The following is a 23,699-nucleotide window of genomic DNA, read 5'->3' on the forward strand; positions in this document are numbered from 1 at the left end:
ACTAATTTGTTGATTTGTCTTTAAGTCAATTTTTTTTGACAACAATAAAAGATAAAAAATGATAAATTACCTTTTTTTCTTGTACCTGCTACTTTGGGAGTGCCCACTATATGATATGTAAATGGGACGTTTTTGTATGTGTGCTGCTTTTTATGTTATTATTATTTATTTTATTTTATTTTATGTAGCTTTTATTGTGTTTTTATGTGAATGTGTTTTAATGGGATCTGTGTGGATGTGATATGTTGTTTTAATGTACTCTTTTAATACCAGTTTTTGTCAAAAAATCGTCAAAGGTCAAAATTAAACCTTTTGTGCTGGAGATCTGCCATAGGGTGTGTGTAACTGTGGGAAATGAGTCATAATAAAAAAATGAAAGTTTGGACTGCTGAATGAAGATCAAATTAGGGAAGTATTAGCAAAAAGCACGAGAGCCTTGTTTAAAATCTTCAGATCTAGAAATAGTATTTTCACCAAGAGCAGAAGGGGTTTCTGACCAGCTAGATGTGATTAACATGTCAGTTAGTAACACATCATGGAACTAATGTAATATAAAATTTCAAACACTAATATAAAATCAGGTCTTTTATATAGTGGGTGGCAAATAATAGGGCAAATAGAACTTTGTAAGTCATTCAATCTCTCTTTTCTTACACACATTTTTTGATTTGTCTTTAAGTCTAAATTTTTTTGACAACAATAAAAGATAAAAAACGATAAATTATGGAAGTTTTTATTGGACTTTATTAGTTGTAACCCACAGAATACATTCCACAAATGTGTACCATGATCTACAAATATTTCACTATCCACAAACATTTATTTTTGTGTTTGTGTTGTGTTAGGTAAATCAGACATAATAATAAAACACTGAGAATACGGCAAATGGCACTTTGAAAGTCATTCAATCTCTCTTTTCTGACACTCATTTTTAGATTTGTCTTTTTTTTTTTTTTTTACTTTTTATTTTAAACACAAACACAAACAAACATACAAACCACAATGCAATGATACAATAACGTTATAAGACTGGTCCAAAAAAGAGAAAGAAAAATAATAAATACATTTAAAAAAAAGATAAAGCATAAATAAAATTGAGGCACTGCACTTATATAGAAGAAAGTATGATGAAATTAAATGATGAATGAAGTCAATAATTGTGTATGTGGATCTGATTCACGCCCACTGTCCCCGATTCAAACATTTGTCCACAGTTATTATCAATTTAAGTCCAGATTATATTGCAGATTTGTCTTTAAGTAAAAACATTTTTGACAACATAAAAGATAAAAAATGAGGAATTACCTTTTTTTCTTGTACCTGCTACTTTGGGAGTGCCCACTATATGATATGTAAATGGGATGTTTTTGTATGTGTGCTGCTTTTTATGTTATTATTTATTTTATTTTATGTAGCTTTTATTGTGTTTTTATGTGAATGTGTTTTAATGTGATCTGTGTGGATGTGATATGTTGTTTTAATGTACTCTTTTAGTAACAGTTTTTGCAAATTTCTGCCTTTTGTACATGAAAAGCAGACAAAGTATTTTCTATTCATTGTATTCTGTTATTTTATTTTTATGTTTAATACTTTTTTAGCCTTGCCAGTCACTCTTTCGCCTCGTTGCATGTTTCTTTTGTGTATTTTGTTAGGTTGAAAACATTTTATTAAGTTGTCCCCTGTCTATATTGTACTGAAAAACTGACAGATGTTTATGTTTACACATACAATAATATACAATGCAGGAACACAATAACAAATGATAAATATCTTAATAGAGGAAAACATGTATGAGGATGTATTGCAAACATCAGTTAAAATAAAAAAAGCTACTAAAATTTGAGAGTTAGAAATCAATTTGAATTGAATGAAGACAGGATAAAATTAATTTTCTTGGCTGTTTGTTTATGCTGTTACTGTTATAATGGATTCCAAATATCTCAAAATTAGGTCGGCTATCTTTCAATTTACACACATTAGGCTATGCCCTAAGGTCATCAAATTAACTGAAAATATGTTAACCTGAAATTATTACATGTAAAAGAGCATGTCAGTGGCACAATATCCATAATTTTAGAGAATAAACATGAAAATTGGAGGCCATACAACACATTTCACAATGGAAAAGAGGGGTGCTCACTGAGTTTTAGATTTCTGGGAAAAGAAAGTGATGGGAAATGACTCAAAGTGAAACCTTTTGTGCTGGAGATCTGCCACAGGGTTTGTGCAACTGCGGGAAATTTATAATGAGTCATAATAAAAAAATGAAAGTTTGGACTTCTGAATGAAGATCAGATTAGGGATGTATTAGCATAAAGCATGAGAGCCTTATTTAAAAATTTTCAGATCTAGAAATAGTATTTTCACCAAGAGAAGAAGGGGTTTCTGACCAGCTATTTGTGATTAACATGTCAGTTACATTAAATAGAAAATCAAAAGAGCAGTTCCTTAATTTCCACTTGAAGTACAATTTCAGTTTCCTCACATATTACACAATATAAATGGTTGGTGGTTCCAGATGTGATATGATGAAACTTAATAAAAATAGTTTTGATATTAAATCACTTGTCAAAAAAAATCTAGTGTAGTCTGTCTGGTATAGAATTAAATGTAGTAGCACATCATGGAACTAATGTAATATAGCATTTCAAAATACTAATATAAAATCTCTTTTGTATAGTTTCTGATTGATGGACCTCAACTCAAACAATATTTCAAGTATTTTTTTATGTTGTGCAGTTTGTCAGTATTTTTACCTAATATTTGAACAGAATATGCAATATACTATCAAAGCTGCAGTATTGGTTATAGACCTTTGTATTACAGCAGGAGACATTTGAAAATGGTCAGTTTATTTCAGTTGGTGACAAAAGACAATCTCTGAGGAGGTTCACCCCCATATGCATCATTCCTACCCCTTATAAAATGTACAGGCATGCATATTAAAAAAAAAAACTATATGTATGGACAAAACGTTTACTTGGTGAAACTGCAGAGCCTTGCAATACCGAGAGAAGTGACAGAGGGAAGTATTTTCAGTCAGGCAACAATATGACCAAACCCTCTAACAGGTGTATTGAATCAGTGGTCAGCCACAGCAGTAGATACCACAGGGAAGCGAAAGGCAGAAAAACCGAACTGAAACTGTTTCAGATGCACTCAATGAGAGGCCAAAACGCAACAATGTCACTCTGTACAACGGAGAAGCACTCTGGCTCTCATATGAACATTTCTGGTACACTTACAAGACATTTTTTCCCCACAAACACCATAAAGTCCCATCAATACCACAGTGGTCAAATTCAGAATAATGTCCATTAGTAAAGGAGGCACTTGTATCCTGAGTTGCTCCTCATACTTTTCTCTCCAGATGAGACACAGCTGGTCACACAGCTTCACAGAAGTACCTAATAAAATGTGAACTGTACAATTCTGAAATATGTTTAAAATCCCATATAGTGTATTGTTTATAAAGAGGCTGAGCAGTCCTTTCTGATGGTTCTCCTCCAGATCTGTTATAAAACCCTGAAGGGAGAGCCCTAACGATCTCACATTAAATACATATAAATTCTCTACGCACTTTGTTTCCATAGCAGCATTGACAAATGGAAAAGTCTATAAAACAAAGTGCTTCTATTAACACTTCCTCCAATTATTAGAACTTGTGGTGTTATGTGCAGGGGAGAGGTTCATCTTCATCGATGTACGGGATGTCCAGGTCGTCATAGCTCCCATTGAAAGGCTTGCTGGTGAGCTGGGGCTTGTCGGTTGGGGAGGGGCCTTCTTGGATGGGCAGGAAGCACATGGATTGGGTAACATCTCTCTTTTGTCCTGGTGCGAACTCACTCTGTGCATCGTCTGTCAGAGCCATCAGACTTCTGATTCTCTGCGCCAGGTCAGGAGGTTTAGGTGGGCAGTCGGGTTTCTGGGTTTTCAACCGCATGGTCACCTTTCCTGGTACTGGAAACATCAACATGTTAGGTATGAGCTTGTACACACACGCTGTCAACCCCAAGTTCCTGTGTTGGTTTGATATTATAGATTATAAATGGAAACAATAAACATTTGATATAAATAGAACCAGTTATTCTAATGAAGGCACACGGTCCGTAGGGTTAAAGAGGATATGGAGTTGAAGTAGTTTCAATGCTTAACATCTAATCAGATCATCTACTCTGTTGTGACTACTTTCACAGGTCATCAGTATGCTTCTAACAAAGTGCTTGTTGGATAGTCTAAAGATAATCTCTATAAACAGATTCTGCATTCATATGTTCTGGTTTATGCTTGTAGTGCGAGTAGTGTTGAACAATTGCGTTTGAGCAGGCTTTGGTTGAATGCAGGTGAACAGTCCGTATGGAGAGAAAAAGAAGCGGAACGAATTGGCCAAAATCTGGGAATCCACTGGCTATCGCCTGACGATGATTTCGCTTTTTAATAGTTTAAAATAAGCTTGTAAACTGGCTACTTGTGAAACAATCTGGTCGTACACGTCGTCTCGCAACTCCAACTCCAGTCTCGCATCTCAAGTTGCTAATCGAACTGGAAACAATGAGCAGCGCACGGAAAACCAAGTCTTGGCCCGGATATCCGCTGGCTACACCGGAACCCCAGAAATATAGCCCCTTTCCCCCAGAGGATTATCCGTCGACAGACCAATAGCCGATGGGTTCAGAGATTGGTCTAAAGGTGTCAGTATGCTCTAAACTATTTTGTATGCATCGAAGGGGCTGTGTTCGACAGACAATCTGAAAATGACGCCCACTTTTTTTGGCCAAGTGCTCCAGTGGTGCGATAGTAAGGCAGGTTTGAATGTTTTTTTGTCCGCCACGTTCAGACCGACTTTAGCCCCGTGTGAAAAAACAAAGCCCTCTCATGAAGTTGAATGAGGCCAGTCTGGTGGTACAGTGGGGGTGCCAACGTAGGCTACATCCACACTAATCCGTTTCCATTTTAAAACGGCTTTTTAAAACAAAAACGATCTCCGTGCACACGAGCGTTTTAGCACCATTTCAGAAATAATTTCCGTTCATACTAACACGCCTGAAAACCATGGATGTATGCAGAGAACTGGATACAGCGTTGGAGGCTCCCGTTCATTCCTATGAGAGTTGTTCAGTGGCGCATGAAGCCAAAATGGCTCGACTGCCGAGCGATAAAGTATCCGGATCATTTGGCGATCTTCCGCATCCATTGGGCCCATAGAGCAGGCTCAGTATTGTTTTCTTCTGGAAAAGGATCACGTGATAGGGGTGTGACGATTCAGGGAAGCCCACGTTGTGACTTATAAAACCCGATTAGGAAGTGAACGTGAATGACTGCGTCATCGTTTTCAAAAGTCTCCGTTTCCGCCCCGTCCAGACTAAAACGCAATCAACGCATCCATTTTTAGCCTAAAATTTCTCTGTTTTAGAATTGGTGGATTACTTTGTAACGTGAACCTCATATTTCTACTGTTAATCCCACAATTGTTGCGACAAAAGATAAAACAGTTGCTGCCAGGATAACTTGATCTAATACAATCTTTCAAGCATACTGAACCCTCTACAGACAGACAGAACACTATCAGGAGGACATTATCTAATATACCCTGCACCATCATGGGGGGACACAAACTAATCACTTGTTATCTCCTTTAACCCAGAGGAAGGTGAAAATAACGTACCTCCCTACTGACCTTCCGAGTCCAGGCTGTCCTCTAGACTCTCTGAGCTCATCGATGACGATGAGTCCAGGTTGTCATTGTCGGAGTTCTCCTGCTCCAGGTCAGGTAACCTGCAGGCCAAGTCCACCCTGAAAATAACAAAACAAGATATTATCATTCAAATTTATATGCATTGCACACATTGCATTTAAGTCCAATGAAAAAAATCTCAGCCTACTTTTCTTGCTTGATGGACTGGATCCTATCAATGAGGGTCCTCTCCATTTCATCCGGAGGTTGTTGCTGTGGAACGTCCAGCTGTGAAGGCTTTTCAACAATCACCTGCACAGAGATCAGAGTAGTTGGAGTAGGTTGGATGTCAGCTGATAAATCATGATAAATCTGATAAAATGAATAAAGACACTGGCTTCAAATCAGATACATTTTGTTCCAAAAATGTTCAGCTACTGTAATCTACTCTTCAGAATGTTGCAGAAGTTTAGCTATCAAGTCATTTACTCTAGATGCAACAAAGGGAGTTTTTCTTTGTTTGAACCACAGGCTGTAAATAAAGATAGACGACATGACAGTTCCCCAAAAGTGAAGTCAAAAGATCTTGATCGCCCCCTGGTGGCTGTCTGCAGTATAGCTCATAAATCCCACCTCTGCCATGTTAGCGGATGGGACATGGGACAAACTAAAAAGTCAAAGTACACGTAGAATATATTTTTCCCAAAGATGGTTTCTGTCATTTTAGATAGTTCTTATCGGGCTGATGTATGTTCAAGTGTTAATTTTTCTGGTACGTTTGGTTTTAATGAGTTATCTGATGCTATAAAAAGGGAGTGAGATGTTATGATCATATCTTCCTTTGGCCTTGTAGTTTTCTCTCACCGTGTTTTGTCTCCTCAGTTTGAGCTGATTGACAGCCAGGGCCTCTGCGTATTCCAGCTCCTGGATATTCTGCATCTTCTCATTGTAGCGTCTGAACTGCTCAGAGATCAGGATCTCCACGCACCTGCAGGTCAAAGATGAATACACCGCCATAAATACGATGCCAATCTCTAGAAATACAGACAATTCATCTAACAAGAGCAAATACAGCATTTTGAAGCCAGGCATCCCCACCTAGACTGATCCCGACCGATAACCTGTTTATATCTTATGACCCACACTGTTAACCTGAGTTTGACATTGTCTATATTGTATATATAATTGGATTTGCACCGTATTGTTCATATACTATTTATATTTGCACTCTTACCACTTAATATTGCAACTGCTACACAGCAATTCCCCTCGGGATAAATAAAGTTTCATCTTATCTTTTTCAATAGCCAAGAAAAATACTTAAATAAAACAAAATAAAATAATAATAAAACTTCTTGAAGAGTTTTGACTCACGTTGTAGTCTTGCCCACATCTTTCATACCAAGGAAGGGGTCATCAACATCCGGTGTACGCAGGATGCAGGGAGCAAACACAATAGCTAGAGAGCTTGGTGTCATCTTATTGTGCTCTTCCTCTTTTGCAACCCTAAAAAGACACTCAGATCAAGGATCTCGCAGGACTTTTATCACACACACAAGTAAACAACAGAATCAAATAATCACAGTGGAGGATTCTTTGCAACCCGCATTTTAGTGGAAATCATTTTGTTTTGGCAACACATAAGGCATAAACATTACAGTTAAAGGAGCAATGTGTAAGATATGGCCAGGATTTTACCAACCAGCAAGGTCCAGCCCATACTGTCTTGTAATACCACTTGTTCCCCGAGAGATGATACCGAGTCACTGTAGCGTCCAGTCTGCCCTCATGAGAGGACTAAGAAGTAGAGCTGCTCCGAGGGCTTGTCAATAATGCATCCATGGTCCATTTGGGTTTTTGATAGTTTGTTTATTGGATTAAATGAAGAACGAGATGAAGGTGGGGTCGTTGTCTCATTTCTGCCACTTTGGATTCAGTCCAATAAACAATATTGTGAATATTGTGAATATTGTGTATTCTTGCCCTGCTGTTAGTTAGCTGATGACTATAATTGTATGGACCCAGTAGAGGTGAAATGATGCCTCCTATTTCTTTGGAGCAGGTGGCTAGGCATTACACATCACCCCTTTAAAGAGTAGACACAGTAGAAGGGAATACTATAGATCATCCTACCTGACCAGGTGAAAGATGAGCCGCTCTAACGTGTTGAAATTAGCAGGAGGAAGTTCATCACACTTTTGGTAAACGGCCCTTATTCTCTCAGCTTTCTCTGGCAGCTCTGGGGGCAAACAAGCATGGAGATCAATAAACTTCTGTCAGAGTAAACATCTATATCAGGAATTTCTATCATTTATGACAAAGAGCTCACAAGTACATTGATCTACAACAATTCTGTTTTATATACTATCAATATTTACTCACCCACGGCTTGCAGAAAGTCGCTGTAGAGGGAAAAGGTCATGAGGGGGTCCGGCAGCTCTCTGAGCCACCGTTTAAGCAGACCTGTGATGGTGTGGATGGGGTAGTTGTCCAAACATGGTCCCTCAGGATCTGATGCCACGAGACAGAACACACGGATGAAACACACCAAAAAATGTACAATTATTTTATTAGTACATGAAATTACTTTTCATTCATCGCGGTCAGGGGACTAAGGATGTGATAAGGGAATTTTATCATAATAATGATAAAAGTATAGAGTTTAGAGTTCCTTAAAATTGTTTTTAAAACAGCATACAAGTTATCATAGGTTCTAAGTTTTAAGTTATATATTTTCTTAATTTTAACCTGAACTATTAAAACACAAATACGTAAACATACAAATTAACAGAAGAGATTAGACTAAGAACAACAATTTTGATAATCGATTGGAGTATTTTTTTAAGAAAAAAAAAAGGAAATATTCTCTGATTCCAGCTTCTTAAATGTGAATATTTTGTGGTTTCTTTACTCCTACATGACAGTTAATTGAATATATTTGAAATGTGGATGAAACATGACCTTTGAGGACGTCATCTTGGGCTTTGGGAAACACTGATTGACATTTTTCACCATTTTCTGACATTTTATAGACCAAACAACTAATCGATTAATCAAGAAAATAATCAACAGTTTAATCACCAATGAAAATAATCATTAGTTGCAGCCCTTAAGTCCACAGGAACTTTTTTTCCATTGACTGTGGCTGTCCTTGCTCCACACTAATAATGCCAATTAATAACACTAGAAACATCATGTTATGTGGAGCTCTAAACTATCAAGTAGACTGTAGCTGACTGGATCTGTTGTTGAAAGATATTTCCGCTGATGTGCAAAGAAGTTCTTACCGGTCTCCAGAATCTGGTGGAGCTCCCTCGCTCGGCAGGCTGAGCCCGACTTGCGGTAAATACCCTCCGTGTAAAGGCCGTTTAGCTCCACGTGCATCAGCAACAACTCCACCACTTTGGGCACAGGGTTGGCTTTACTGGTGAGGATGCACACCTGCACCCCGAAGTGAAGGGAGCCCGGTATACTGTCATCCTGTCACAAGCAAAGACGAGAGGGGGATTACAGAGATATATGGACAGGGAGTCTTGAGAAATTGATGTGTATGTTCTCAATCATACTATAGTATTTTAAGGTTCAAGGTTCTTTATTTGTCATATGTCAATTCTAGCAAAGCAGCCATTAGCAATGAAAATCTTTGGTCTCAGGTTCCTTCAACAATGGTCATAAAATATGTATATATATAAAAAGGGAAATCACACAAGTAAATGTAAAAGCATAATGATAATCTAAGGTATAAATTGGTGCAATTAAAATCTAGGGCTTAAATATAAACATAAGTAAATATAAAATAGTAAAGTAAATGTCAATTTTGTTGACGACAGTATTTCAGATGGGGAAACTGAATGTAAACGGGATTTATATGCATGATGAGAAGTAATATATGAACACAGAGGTGTAAACAGGAATGTAGTATGTATAGAGAAGTAGTAAATATATATATATATATATATATATATACACACACCGATCAGCCATAACATTCAGACCACTGACAGGTGAAGTGAATAACATTGATTATCTCCTAAAAATGGCACCTGGCAGTTGGTGGGATATATTAGACAGCAAGTGAAAATTTTGAACTTTAAACTTTGTGTTGGCAGCAGAAAAAAGGGGCAAACGTAAGGATGTGAGCGACTTTGACAAGGGCCAAATTGTGATGGCTAGACGACTGGGTCAGAGCATCTCCAGAACTGCAGCTCTTGTGGGATGTTCCCGGTCTGCAGTGGTCAGGACCTACCAAAAGTGGTCCAAGGAAGGAAAACCGGTGAACCGGCGACAGGGTCAGACCCGAGGCTCATTGATGCACGAGGGGAGCGAAGGCTGGCCCGTGTTGTCCGATCCAATAGAAGAGCTACTGTAGCTCAAATTGCTGAAAAAGTTAATGCTTGATCCGATAGAAAGGTGTCAGAACACACAGTGCATCGCAGTTTATGCATATGGGGCTGCATAGCTGCAGACCAGTCAGGGTGCCCATGCTGACCTAATGTTATGGCTGATCGGTGTATATAAACAGAGGTGTAACAGTTTGTGAAACAGTGTGTAAAGTATATAAAGGTAAATAAAGGTGATGAGCTCAAGAGCTCAAGAGTTGGTATTTAAAAATGTCAGTTCCTACCTGTCTGGCACATCGTGTCGAGCAGTCTGTGATGATTTTGTTCAGACATTTCTTGTGACATATTAACTTGCAAGCTAAAATGAAAAACAGAAGAAAAAAAATAAATTGAATTTAATTGCATTCCTCTTGTATTTGTCTTTTTGATGCTGTTACATTTTGTGGTGTTGCAGCTCTTTGAACTCACCACTGCACATGTAGGCTTTCTCCATTCCCCAGATGTAGGAGCCACACAAGTCACATGACTGCATGATGTTCACCTGGTACGTGCTGAACAGGTGATCCAGAGGACTATTAGGCTGTAGAGAGAGGACATACAGATATTGCACTGGGTTGATTTACTTTAATGTATAATGCAGAAACTTCTTATTGCAGTTAAAGATATTCAACTTACACATTTGTCCTTTTTCCTCCTCTTCTTCGTCGTCTTGGTGGCCTGAGAGACGCCAGAAGAGATATACGAGTGAGTCAAGGGATAGTTATACTCACCAAGTAGTTTAGAGACTGATGATTGACTAACTCATTTACCTTGGATGGTTCAGACTCCATTCGTTTTATCTCGCCCCTAATAAAGCCGTCCAGTACAGACTGAAACAAGTTGACCACCAGCGAGACTTCTGACTTCTTCCTCTTGGTTCCCGCTAGTGTGTTCACTTTGTTGCGGTAGCCCTTCATCAGATCTTTGTAGCCGATTTGGGGCTTCTGTTGGTCACAGGAGACATTGAGTAGCAGACTTACAATAAGTGACTTCAATGGTAAAATAAATGAGTTAATTAATTAATCTACATTTTAACACTGTAAAAGAACAAGTCAACAACTATAAAAAAAAAAAATGTCCTAGAAGAAGATGAACTGACCTGGAGCGAGTACATTCCTTTGATGGTATTTCTGAACTGCATGGTGGCGTTGATGAAGATGCTCTCTGTTGCTGACAGCTCTTTTACTCTACTTCGCAGCTCATTCACCTGCAGACAAAGATGAGGGAATTATAAAGATGTTGAACACAGAATATTTAGCATTTTTGTCTTTATTGGAGTGAGAGGGGTGTGACAGGCAACAGAGGACAGTTTTGTGGTATGTGTCTTAACCTTTCGGCTACCGGGGTAGATCTCTACTACTAAATTCTAAAAGTCCATAGGAGATTGAGCAATAATAATATAAGAATTTATTGAACTATTCCACTATGAAAATTGACTAGATACAATTCTATATGTAAATAAGGCATTATAAAATATTCATATAAATAAATACCAAAAACTGTGTACATTGACCTGTAAATAATACAATAACTGATCAAAAATAAAGTATTTTACTGGAATTACTTTCTATTACAAATTTATATTTATTTATTCTATTTAACCTTTTACCATGATATTCCCATGGAGATTTTAAATCTGTTTTCCGAGGGAGTCCCGGCCGAGAGGACAGCAAAAAAGTTTCAATAAACGACAAATAACAGACTTAAAACAAAACAGCTAAAAGTTAAAAAACAAAAGAAGAAATTTCACAAAAAAGACAAGTAACAGACTTTAAACAGTTAATTGCGTCAACCCATGAATTAACAGAGTTGTTTGAGTACATTCAGTATTCAAATAGTCCTTAATCCTGTTTTTAAAACCTCCATGCTTATAAAATAATGTAGTTTAAAATGACTCTGGAGCTCACACCAAGATGATGGTGTAAAAACTTTAAAAGCACTTTCACCAAAGACGGAGCGGGTTCGAGGAATATTGTACATAATTTGTCCGCATGACCGAAGGTTGCAGCTCCTCATAGTTTTAGGAGTCAGTAGAGAATGTATTTTAATATTTCCCAGTGGTGTTTTTCCCAGTTACACTTTGATATCATAATGTCACTTTTAACAACACTGTTGTTTGTAATACCCGCCACATCTCCCCTCAGCCACTCACACCGCCCCATACATGACAGCTGGATGTGTGTGCTAAATGTATGTACATAGATAAAAAAGTGTAAGATTGTGTAAAAGAGCTCGGCTACAGTATGTGACAACACTGCACAAAAATGCACGTCTACAGTACAAACAAGTGAAAGCCATGTATGTTTGTCAAGATTTGGAAGTGCCGTAAATAAAACCTGAGTTAGGGGTTATGTGCTGTGCTTCAGATTCCCCTCCTCAGGTGTTCATCTCACCTGATTGCCGAGGAATTCGTCCAGGTTTCGCAGCTCTTTGGGGTCGGTGATCTCACGGTCCAGAGACGCGTTGCCCTGCAATCCCCGTGTGGCCCGGCTGATTTTAATGGTTGGGTTTCGCTGGACCCTCTCACTCTGCTGGTCTGGCTTGTGGTAGGGATGTGGAGTGTAGCTGGGCAAGGTGACTGCAGTCAGACGAGGGAGGTGTGGCATTATTAGTCTGACACGACAATTAAAAGTTGAAACACTATCTACTGGTGATGTGTAGGATACTTCTACAAGAAGACCTTGTTTTACACATGTTGCTGATCAGCAAATAACCTCCAGATGGCAGTGAAGAGAAGAAGTGTGCTAACCAGTGATGTATGATGGTAAACTGTGACCTCCACCAACAGCATAAGAAAACTATGACACTGTCATTGTTTCCTCTTTACTTTAGACCTTTTCCTCAAGTAATTCACATTTTGTTAATACTACTGTGCGACAGTCTCTGTTGCTGCCTATTTAAAGTGTATGTGTACATTTTATAATAACTGCATTGAACAAATAAATACATTAAGATTGCTACTTTTGGTTACCTGTTTTATCTGACGGAGAGACGTTGTCCGAGGAATATTTCGGTGGCCGCTTTTTCAGGAATTTACTGAGAAACCAAACCCTATAGAAAAGACAGTCTGTATGAGCTCTATGCAGCTACATCAAATACATTAAGTACTGTTAAGCTTGGTCCTGAAAACTCAAAGCATAGAACGATTCCCTTTGAACTGAGTGGAGGGTTTTACCTCTCCGGAGTTGTGAGTGCTGATTGGTTAGATTCCTGCTGTCCTGAGTCCTCATTGGAGCCCCTGGCTGGAAGGCTGAACCTCGACCCGTCAGGTTCTGCTGCTATCATCTATAGTATCAAAACATGTTCTCAGTCAAAGTATAAAATGTGCGAACAAACAACTCTAAAAGACAACTTTCATAGTAAAACCACCTCTCCCCACCGTGTCACCCTGCAGCGGCTGCACCACAGCTGCACCACAGCTGCACCACAGCTGCACCACAGCTGCATCACAGCTGCACCACCACCAAACCAGGCCACGTAAACATGATACAATATCAGCACCATAGTGGTAGTCCTCCACCATTTTTAACTCATGCAAAGCTGCACGGCCCTCTGCCACCAGCTGAGCGTTGACCTTATTTTTTTTAACTTGAATTAGTATGAGTAGTTAGTTCATATATTAATAGCATTGTGTCAGTGTGTTAAAACATTAATTATTTACACATTCAAGTGATTTTAAATCTTATTCACTTGTTTATATGTTCATCATTAAATGCAATTGGTTCTGAACACCAATTATATGATTTTTTTCATTGTTGACTATGACGATATTCCAGTAAAGTTTACATTATTTAAAGTATAATGATTTGAAGAATAATGATAATAATGATTTGCCATAACCTGACTATGCGTTAATTTAAAATGATTGGTTCATGTGTATGATGCCATATAGTTTAAAGGTCCAGTGTGTAACATTTAGGGGGATCTATGGCAGAAATGGAATATAATATTATAGTATGTTTTCGTTAGTGTTTAATCACCTGAAACTAAGAATCTTTGTGTTTTCGTTAGCTTAGAATGAGCCGTTTATATCTACATACGGAGCACGGAGTTGGCCATGTTACACCACCATGTTTCTACAGTAGCCCAGAACGGACAAACCACACTCTGGCTCTAAAGAGAACCTTTTGCGTTTTTGCGTCAGCCACCTTAGAACACGCTTGCCAAACAGGTGAACTTTTAGTTGGTTGCAATCTGCAACCTCACCGCTAGATGCAACTAAAATCATACACACTGGTGCTTTAAGTTCAATACAGGTTGCCACGTACAGTTAAAAAGATAAATATGATTAAGGTGTGTCCATGACTTAATAAATCAAAAGAATGTGCAAAAATCGAATAGTCTTACATTTAATTGCCTTAATCAGATTCATATTGAATTTGTCGTATGGTATTTAGTATTTTTGTAATGTGAACATAATCAAAATGAACGGAAATAAAGCAAAAAGATTAAATAATTAAATTCACAATCCCTGTCTTCATTACATAAAAGCAATCCACCGTATTCTGTGGTGACTCTGAACTGTACCTGCTGACCTACGGCTCATTTGGGTGAAGAGACAAAAAAGATCCGAAATGGGCTTTGAGATTTCCTTTTTTGTTTTTCAGAAGCAAAAGCTCTTTTTATGAAAAGTCCCAGAGCAATGCAACCTTCAGTCCGTTTGGGACATACACATGCAAGGCCTGCATGCAGAGGAGAGTCGTGGTCGGTCAAGGCGTCCCTTCGGTCAGTACCTTGACCTGGGATTTGAGGGACCGGACATCCACGCTACTGGCCGCGCTCCTCATGCCGGTCATTTGGGGGCTGATGGGAGGCAGCGGAAAGCTCCAGTACTCGCTCTCCTTGGAGCCCCCAAGGGTCATCATCAAACTGCTGCGGGGGTAGGCTAAGCGCCGCTTGCGTTTGGGATGCTTGCGGAGATGCACCCTGACCTAATTGGGCCAGGAAAGGTGATGAGGCACAGACTGGGAGGCCTTCTTTGATTCATGCGTAAGGAGCCTCCATTTGTGTGTTTGTCAGATTACAGAACCCATACAGTAACTACAGTACTTACAGTACAGTATGCCAACATGTATTGTTGTACAGGACTCTAACAACAACTGTATGAGAAGCGAAAAGAAAATGGATTAAGTGTTCCAAGTGTTTTGGATGATATAATAACATATGGAGAAAGATTACCTCATTGGTGGTGGGTGAGCTGTCAGAGCCTGATGAGCTGATCTTGGACAGTTCATCAACAGACCTGGACTTCATTTTGCGCCTGTGTTACAGAAGGAAATAGAAACCGAGCTGTGGACTATTGTGGGACTAAAAAAACACTTTTGCCATTATTGGTAACAGACATACATTTTGAGAAATAATATATATAATATAATGAGATAATCGATGATATAATATAAAGAAGGATATGACATTATTAAAATAGCTTGTTGGGGCTACAACAGAGAAAGACTTGTATAACTTTAGGATGCTTACTGAAAGTCATCTTTCCGATCCTCTCGTCGTCGTACTTCTGGACTCGATTCATCCGTCGGTTCGCCGTCGCTCTGTCGGCCCTCCCTCCACCTCTCGGCCTTCTCTTTGATCCCCTCGAGATCTGTGTAGCGCTGCAGCGAGCTGCTCTTAGAGGGGCTGGTGGAGCCGTCATCGGTGCCAACTTTAGGGTCCAGTGGGAGGGAGAGGGGCCTGTTGAGAGGGGGAGGGGATCCTCTGCCCTCTCGATTCTCCCTGCTCTGGGACCTCTCCTGGCTCCTGTTGGGGCTGAACTCCACTTTGTGCTGCCTCATTAGCTCCTTTTTTTTCAAGCTGTTATGCAAGAACCACTAAATCAGACTGGCGTCACAACAACATATCCATAATATAAAGGCTAATGCTTTATTGTCTGTTTTGATTCTAATTCCACCTGAAATGTCTAGTTAAAACTTCAGGATAAAACCTGGTATGAACCCATCATAGTATCAAGTCCATTTCTTAACTGTAAAATGTCCTGCACGGTACACTTCTTGTTCACAATTCTTTTATAACCAAATTTCAGGGATCTGTATCAAAAATGTTTGTTAACCTTATGTGTTTGATTAAAAAACATTTATTGGCTTATAACAATAGGCCTCATGCAAGAACAGTTTTGTATTATTATCTTAACTTTCTTTTACTATTTTTCGTACTGTGGGCTCGTACGAGTGTGCCACATCAGATTCAGCGAAGGCTCCTAACTTAAGATAACTTAAACATGATGAATGCCACCTGTGCGTAAATGAGCGTGCATTCATGAGAATTGTAAATTAGCAAAATTGATGCCCAATAATACCATATCATCATACCACCCCAATGATATAAGGCTACGCATCCTGCCCCATTCATCTGTCTTTGCCAATATATCAGCAGGCTGTCTAAAGACAAGCTCTTTTCCAAGATATTTTCTACATCTAAAAGATTAGAAAGTATTTCGAGATAAACTGGAGGGGAGGGGATTCAACAGCAATATTTCACAGGCCACGATTCCGTAGTGGCAGCTCTTGAGACAAAAAATATAAATTCGCGCCTTCGTACAAGCTCCTCAGCAAAAATGTATTTTTAAATTTGGTCTTTTTTAATTTGTGCACTGTGAAATTGAATCAGACTAAATAGAGAAAAAAATTTCCCTCTGATTCGGACTAGACAATCGGACTATGGCTTGTGAAAGCGTCCTTCTTCAACAAGAGAAGCTGCAATGCAAGCAGTGTAGGTTTAGAGGTATGTGTACCTGTCCCGTCCAGGCCGGGCCTTGGATGTATTCTTGTCATCCTCTGTCTCATGTTTATCCAGGGAAGTCCTCCATGCTGTCTGCATCACTGTAGCAGCCAGGTTTTGTTTCTCGTAAAACTGACGCCAGCTCCTCTGAAAATACACCAGAAATCTTCTGTCAACTTTAGTCTGTTGTGTCTTTATTTGTTCTTGAGACTTTGGGAATATTTTTTTTTTTTGCTGGGACACTAAGAAGACAAACCATGGGGACTGATCTACAACATCCATGGAAACCTGTGTTGGGGTGAATGCTTTTTATTGTCTAGTAGTCTCCATGAGAACATTTCCAATTGTCTCCTATTTTATACTATAAATGGTACCTGTATAAGCAGAGTGGCATCTCTCTTTTGCAGGAAGTGCGATCTGATCAGACAGACACGGAACCAGCGCTGCAGGATGATGATGTGACTCATCACTTCTTTGTTGTGAGTGACTTGGAGCAGTTGCCTCTCCTTCTCCTTGAGGAACACCTGAGTAGATGAAAGAGCGGCACAATGAATGATGAAACCACTGGAAACCTTTATACCCTGAAAAACATGCATTACTCCTTATGTGACTTTTATGTGTTTTTATGATTTTATGTAAAGCATGATGTCTTTTTAGGAAGTGACAGGGTTCTCTGATTCATGACAATAACGGTTTACTTGAAGAGACACATTACAGAAACATGGGTACATGCAGTAGTCATGGGTGACCTCAGTGTAAAGCAAGTTTCTAACCATGGCAACGTTACTTTAATCCTCAGGCCATTGGGATACAGCAGACTATGGTGAGTTAAAATCTGAATAAATGACTGATATGATCAAGAATCTTTACCTCGGTTTTTCCTATTTGATAGGTGCTCTTATCCAGCTCCATCCCCTCAAACAGTTCAGTTATGGGCTCTGGCGTTGCAGTAACTCCTTTTGGAAGCAGCATTCTGAACTTCTCGACAAATTCCTGTCATCAAAAACAGTTTCAGAAGTGCAAATTAACTTTCTTCTCACTAGCCAGGTTTCCATCTAAATGGAATTTTCTGCATGCGCGAACCTTCTGACAGGTACAGAAGTGAGTTAGACTTCCTTTTCATTGTAAATACCTTGAATGTACAGTAAAGTAGGATATTTATATACACATACACAAACACACACACATATATATATAATACATCATTCTCAAGTGATTGCCCACCTTGAATGTGTATTTGGCGCTGTAGCCAGACTTCTGGATGTCAACCATCTGCAGGATGCCTGTGTACTTGATTTGCTGGAGCACAAGTTCATCATCAAAGTGTAGCTGCTTCTGCAAAAACAAAACATTTTCCCCAAGTGATGAACTGTGTTATTCGGCCCAACGTGTAGGACTACATTTACAATCAGGATGGCGTTACAGATTCACACACGACGTTACCTTTTCAGCGTTGGAGCGAACACAGAAAATAAAGAATGGCTCGGCTTTTTCAATCGTCTCCATCAGCTTTCGAATTGAGGCCTGTGAGACAGAAGTGCAGTGAGTGATGGTTTTATTATTTGCATTTGTTCCTAAAATAAAAGGAATAGTTTGGAGTTTTTAAAAAAAAAGATATTCCTATTTCATTCTCTCTACTCTTGTAGTTCAATACATGAGTCAGCGGCTATGCTCACCTATGATGGACACCTACACCGGCAGTTAACAAGTTAGAGACAAACATGCACTGATGTTTTGCAATATTGTTCCAAAATTACAGTACATACAGTTTGTACCTCAAGATATGTGAATGAAAATGGGTTCTATGAGTACCCACGAGTCTCCCCTTTACAGACATGCCCACGTTATGATAATCACATGCAGTTTGAGGCAAGTCATAGTCAAGTCAGCACACTGACACACTGACAGCTGTTGTTGCCTGTTGGGCTTGAGTTTGCCATGTTATGATTTGAGCATATTTTTTTATGCTAAATGCAGTACCTGTGAGGGTTTCTGGACAATATTTGTCATTGTTTTGTGTTTTTAATTGATTTCCAATAATAAATATATACATACATTTGCATAAAGCAGCATATTTGCCCACTCCCATGTTGATAAGTGTAATAAATATTTGACAAATCTCCCTTCAACCTACATTTTGAACAGTTAAAAACTGCAATTAATTGCGATAAACTATGGACAATCATGCGATTACATATTTTAATCGTTTGACAGCCCTATTGATGATTTAAGTTTATGAAACAGAGCAATAATAGTCAGCAAAGATGCAGAGAGAACAAACCTGAAACTGAGCGCCAACTGTCGGGGGCTTTGTCGTACGATGAGGGTGGAAGATTAATTTGCTGGTTCGGTCATGCGCGGCGACACCAACAATATGTCGGAGCGAGTGCACATCCATGAGATTCTGTTTAATAAGACAAAATAAAGTCTGTGAGCTTTAAGATGTACAAACATCTGTGTATAAGTGCTGCTTTTGAAATGACTTGAAAAACTCTGAGCTTCATCAATACTGCACCCATCATTAACACTTTACCTTTGGAATGAGCTGCTTCTGTCGACCGCTTCGACTTTTCCTGCAGAAAAATACAGACAAAAGGAGGCTCCATTCAACAAACAGCTCTGGAGATAGAAAGTGAGGAGTGTGTTTAAACTGAAGCCATGAGGCCCACTTACTTTCTCTTTTCATAATTGACAAAGATGTCTTCAAATACTTCAAAAGGATGTTCGTCAGAGCGGTCAAAGGAGAAATCCAGAGTCATGCTGGTGCTGTAAATGTAAGAGAGGTACTTTAACTTCATCAGCAAAGAGTCTTTTTTATTTTCAAGGTCTATTTTCCTTTTGACAAGCATATATTTACAGGTGTTCCTTAATAGTAAGCCACATGTATTGTCCCCTCTGGGTCACTATTTTGTCTTTGAAAAATGTACATGTGAGTGTGATGGTTGTTGAGTAAATGAATTTTCTTTGTGATCTTATGTATTATGAGACTATTATGAGATTTCCTTAATAAATAAAGCTCAACCGACTAACTATCTAAGAATAGATAAATGAGACAATGAATGAACAAATGAAAAAAGTAATTAAGGCAGTATTTGTGCCTGTGTTTGGAACATAGACTAAGAAGTGGATGTAGTCACCGAGATGTCACCCATTGGTTTGTGGACTGCTGTTTTGAAGCCTTGAGTTCGGCATTTTTTTCAGCAAACAAACGCCGAATAAGACGTTTTCAGGCAACCAAAAAGGTCATAATCAACTTTCATAAACTGAAAACACACTGTGAAAGGGTTAAAGTTGTAAGACGAAAACACGGAGAACTCCCAGACCGGACAACGCCGTGGTAGCGACCTGTCAATAACAAGAGCTCCGCCCTAAAGCATCCCCTGCTTTATGGTCTATTTGACTCTAAATGGGACCATAATTTACTAAATGAACATCATGCTGTATTGAAGAAGACTTGAAACTAGTGATTGAGACCATAAACTCATGTTTACAATGTTTACTGAGGTAATAAATCAATTAAGAAGTAGGGTCATTTTCTCATAGACTTCTATACAATCAGACTTATTTTTGCAACCAGAGGAGTCGCCCCCTGCTGGCTATTAGAAAGAATGCAAGTTTAAGGCACTTCAGCATTGGCTTCACTTCTCAGACCTGGAGGTTGTCTACTGGTTTGGAATTGATGGTTGATGATTACAGTTGTTAAACCTGCAGTAGGCAGTATATTTTTTGCACCATTGGGCAAAAATTCCATAATAACCTTTCAGCATATTGTAATTCAAGTGTTCTGAGAGAAAACTAGACTTCTGTCTAGTTACCTCCTCATGGCTCTGTTTTCAGACTTTAAAAAATCTAGCCAGTGACGGGAGACTTGAGATGATTCTGAAAACATTTGAGGTGAGAAATAGGCATTAACGTAACATATTATTGATTCATATTTGATCAGCGCCGCCTAGTTTGACCGTTTGGTCGGAGTTCGCGAGTGATTGACAGCCGGCTCTCATAGACAGCAGATGGACAGCAAATCTCAGGTCAGCTCTGACTGCTTATCTCCGGTCTGTGAAATCTTGCAGATGCCGTTAGGAGCACCGGAGGACACAGAGGCACATGATTTTTTTCAGATTACCTGTCTCATGCACTACTGTCAGGATAGAGTGACCGTTTTATAAAAATAACATAAAAATAACAATCTCACCTACTACAGCTTTAATGCTGTAAAACTAAAATGCCTGATTCAAGACACGTTGTCAGTTTGAATACATTTGGTTGTATTAAAATTAAGGTTGGAATCGAGACATGTCAGTGACGGTAAAATAGACTTCAAATGCAACAATGTAGTAAAGTTACCTGGACAGCCTGTCCTTAGCAGCACTGTTGCGCTTTTGCAATTCTCTGAGGGTCTGGCGGGAGGTTCGTCTGGCAGACACTGTGGTGACAATACAACAAATCAGTGATGGAAAAAACGTAATTCATGCAAAGATACATCGGGAGTCTTTTTACTTCAACAGAGTGACTTATTTTAGCTGCTGGCTGCAACTAAAAACGCAGATCGATCAGCATCTAAAGCTACCTACTCGATTCTGCCCGCTGGCGTCCTAGGTTCTTGAATATTGTGAGGATGCGGATGGTGGCTCGCAGGACTCCCCATCTGAACAGAGCTTCTGGGCTGGATGCAACCAAGTGATGCACGAACGCCCGCCCGCTGCTCCGTAGAAGTGATATGACTTCAGGACGCATGTGCTCTGTGTTTTTCTGCCGGAAATCCTGAAAAACAAGAAGAATCACGATTAACATGCTGTATTCCTTTACTCTTGCACAAAAGGGAGCTCTACATTCATTACTTGTATTCACAACTTTAAACTTCACAGTGCAACAACAGTCCTCTTGGGGGAGGGAGCAGCATTAGTCATTCACTTGGTTCAAAGATTTTCCATGTTTTTTCCCCACGGTGGTTTATCTAACAAGGCTACTGCAGACCCTCGATATGTTTAAGTGTACTTTTACTGAATTTCAAATGTTTATTATTTCATTTGTAGGCTAAAGATGTTCGCAGTGTGGGAAATATACTCCACCTTGATGTGATATTTAACCCTTCCAGCAAAGTGTTGAATGACAAAAGTCGGCTCTGTATTTGAGGAGGGTACAAAGAATGGGTTGTCCTCATGTTGCTGATTCAACTTGTACAACAGGATTTCATCTGTGGCTTGAGGGCGGCTGAAGATACACAAAGAGAAGAACAGAATATCAATATTAAGGGATCACTGTGTAGCATTTCCCTAAAAAACAATGTATATACTCATACAAAAATAATCCCTCTCATCATCACTTATGACACTCTAGAAGTGTCTGTATCTGCAGAGACCTGGCCTTCTGCCTGGATTTTCTTATTTTGCTGTGTTTAGGACATTTCTGGGTGTCAACCTCTATAAAAACGACGCAACTAAATGACAGATTGTAAGCATCCAAGAGGAAGCAATGAAAATGGCCAACACAGTGCCAAAAAAATTCAAATATAGCGAGGTGAAACGCCAAGCGGACCAAACTTGTTCCAAAATGAGAGTGAATGTGGTGTTGGCTTTCACCTGCTGGCGAGCACCATAACCTTTGTTGAGCCTTTAAATCTTGTGTTTACACCACAATCGACAAATCGTACTCATTCTGCCTTTAACTAATGGTATGTGGGAAACATTTGGGAAAGAAAATGAATGGATTTCTTGTAGTGACTGATCAGCTGACACAGAACAAACGGTGATAATTATTTGTCATTTATTCGTCTCGCGATACCCGACAATCGGAGAGCTCCACCTACCGAATGTGTGGGGATTTCTAAATGCAAAATTGTTGCCAAAACGGTGGTGAGAACGGCCGCGAACAAACCTACGCCCCTCACATTTCCTGGTTTTGGACAAGCCAATCACAACCGTTTATCTACAACAACAGCAACAATGAGTGAACTGTCTGTGTGTGTCTTTTAGCACGTTAGCAGTCAGCTGTAGCAACAACAGTTCTGTTATGAAGGGCCACCCTAAAGACTTTGGATTGATTGCGCTATGCAGGTTTTTTTTATTTTTTTGGCCCATACAGTGTAATATTACCGTCATATGTTATGAATGATAAATACGTCATATGACTGCGATAAATCCCATCGGGGATCATATTACAAGCACCCACTCGCTCTCCTGATCCAGCAGGTCAAAGAGTCCGGTCGACTTCTCGCTGATCAGCTGAACGCAGCCACTGTTGTCAGTGCAGTCGATGTTTTTCCAGGCGATGCCCTCGGACACATAATCTTCCTGGAATACATTTAAATCACAATTGCATAATTCGGTTACTCAGGGGAAGTAAATGGATTTAATTTGTCTCTGTAGCACTGATGAAGAGATGTACTAGTAACAGTCAAACAGTACATACAGTGCCTGACAGTTTTAAGACTCCTTAATGCCAACTGGATTAAAAAATAATTTAAAAAAAGAATTCACCAAGAAACACTTAAAGGACTGCAGTACATCTTTCTGTAAGACAATGTAAGTCCTGCATTTTGATATCATAATTTCAGATATTTAAAGACTTTTGCAGGCACAGTGGTAACTTCACTGCGAAGGCTACAAGGGCAATAGGACAGCCAATAAAAAGTGTCGGCCATGCTGAGTCCAAATAAAGAATGAATACTATCCACCACTGAATGTCATGAGAGATTAAAATGAAAAAACACCTACTTGCTTAAGCTTGAAGATGTGCTGGTTGATGTAGTACTGCAGTTTCTCGATGGTGTAGTTGATGCACAGCTGCTCAAAGCTGTTTGTCTGGAGGTTCTCGAATCCACACATATCCAGGATGCCGATGGACAAACACTAATAAACAAAACAGCAAACACGACAATTCAGAACCAACATACAAAAAGGCAGCACACTGGAGACATG

General features: G+C 39.2%; 1 protein-coding gene across 5 annotated transcripts in view; it reads right to left on the bottom strand.

The window, feature by feature from the left end:
- Positions 1 to 2,831: 2,831 nt before the first annotated feature.
- The window catches only part of LOC141777494 (myosin IXb), a 40,124-nt gene continuing 19,256 nt past the window's right edge, over positions 2,832 to 23,699 (bottom strand). For 2 of the 5 annotated variants that reach the window (XM_074651788.1, XM_074651790.1), the window contains exons 10-41: positions 23,496 to 23,630; positions 22,951 to 23,072; positions 21,852 to 21,993; positions 21,354 to 21,543; positions 21,127 to 21,205; positions 19,456 to 19,548; positions 19,316 to 19,355; positions 19,064 to 19,186; positions 18,226 to 18,306; positions 18,007 to 18,117; positions 17,653 to 17,775; positions 17,157 to 17,306; positions 16,796 to 16,929; positions 15,529 to 15,858; positions 15,232 to 15,313; positions 14,787 to 14,984; positions 13,229 to 13,338; positions 13,025 to 13,104; positions 12,447 to 12,631; positions 11,153 to 11,260; positions 10,824 to 10,997; positions 10,690 to 10,731; positions 10,483 to 10,594; positions 10,299 to 10,372; positions 8,962 to 9,154; positions 8,057 to 8,185; positions 7,808 to 7,913; positions 7,049 to 7,180; positions 6,539 to 6,662; positions 5,883 to 5,986; positions 5,678 to 5,793; positions 2,832 to 3,960 (exon numbers count right to left, since the gene is read on the bottom strand). In XM_074651788.1, the coding sequence (XP_074507889.1) occupies positions 3,671 to 3,960; positions 5,678 to 5,793; positions 5,883 to 5,986; positions 6,539 to 6,662; positions 7,049 to 7,180; positions 7,808 to 7,913; positions 8,057 to 8,185; positions 8,962 to 9,154; positions 10,299 to 10,372; positions 10,483 to 10,594; positions 10,690 to 10,731; positions 10,824 to 10,997; positions 11,153 to 11,260; positions 12,447 to 12,631; positions 13,025 to 13,104; positions 13,229 to 13,338; positions 14,787 to 14,984; positions 15,232 to 15,313; positions 15,529 to 15,858; positions 16,796 to 16,929; positions 17,157 to 17,306; positions 17,653 to 17,775; positions 18,007 to 18,117; positions 18,226 to 18,306; positions 19,064 to 19,186; positions 19,316 to 19,355; positions 19,456 to 19,548; positions 21,127 to 21,205; positions 21,354 to 21,543; positions 21,852 to 21,993; positions 22,951 to 23,072; positions 23,496 to 23,630 (4,212 nt within the window). In that variant the 3' untranslated portion in view covers positions 2,832 to 3,670. Of the gene's footprint in view, positions 3,961 to 5,665; positions 5,794 to 5,882; positions 5,987 to 6,538; positions 6,663 to 7,048; positions 7,181 to 7,807; positions 7,914 to 8,056; positions 8,186 to 8,961; positions 9,155 to 10,298; positions 10,373 to 10,482; positions 10,595 to 10,689; positions 10,732 to 10,823; positions 10,998 to 11,152; positions 11,261 to 12,446; positions 12,632 to 13,024; positions 13,105 to 13,228; positions 13,339 to 14,786; positions 14,985 to 15,231; positions 15,314 to 15,528; positions 15,859 to 16,795; positions 16,930 to 17,156; positions 17,307 to 17,652; positions 17,776 to 18,006; positions 18,118 to 18,225; positions 18,307 to 19,063; positions 19,187 to 19,315; positions 19,356 to 19,455; positions 19,549 to 21,126; positions 21,206 to 21,353; positions 21,544 to 21,851; positions 21,994 to 22,950; positions 23,073 to 23,495; positions 23,631 to 23,699 lie in introns of all 5 variants that reach the window. The other 3 variants (XM_074651792.1, XM_074651791.1, XM_074651793.1) reach the window with 3 other exon arrangements.

The sequence above is a fragment of the Sebastes fasciatus genome, chromosome 11 (genome assembly GCF_043250625.1).
Source record: "Sebastes fasciatus isolate fSebFas1 chromosome 11, fSebFas1.pri, whole genome shotgun sequence".
NCBI classification, from domain to species: Eukaryota; Metazoa; Chordata; class Actinopteri; order Perciformes; family Sebastidae; genus Sebastes; species Sebastes fasciatus.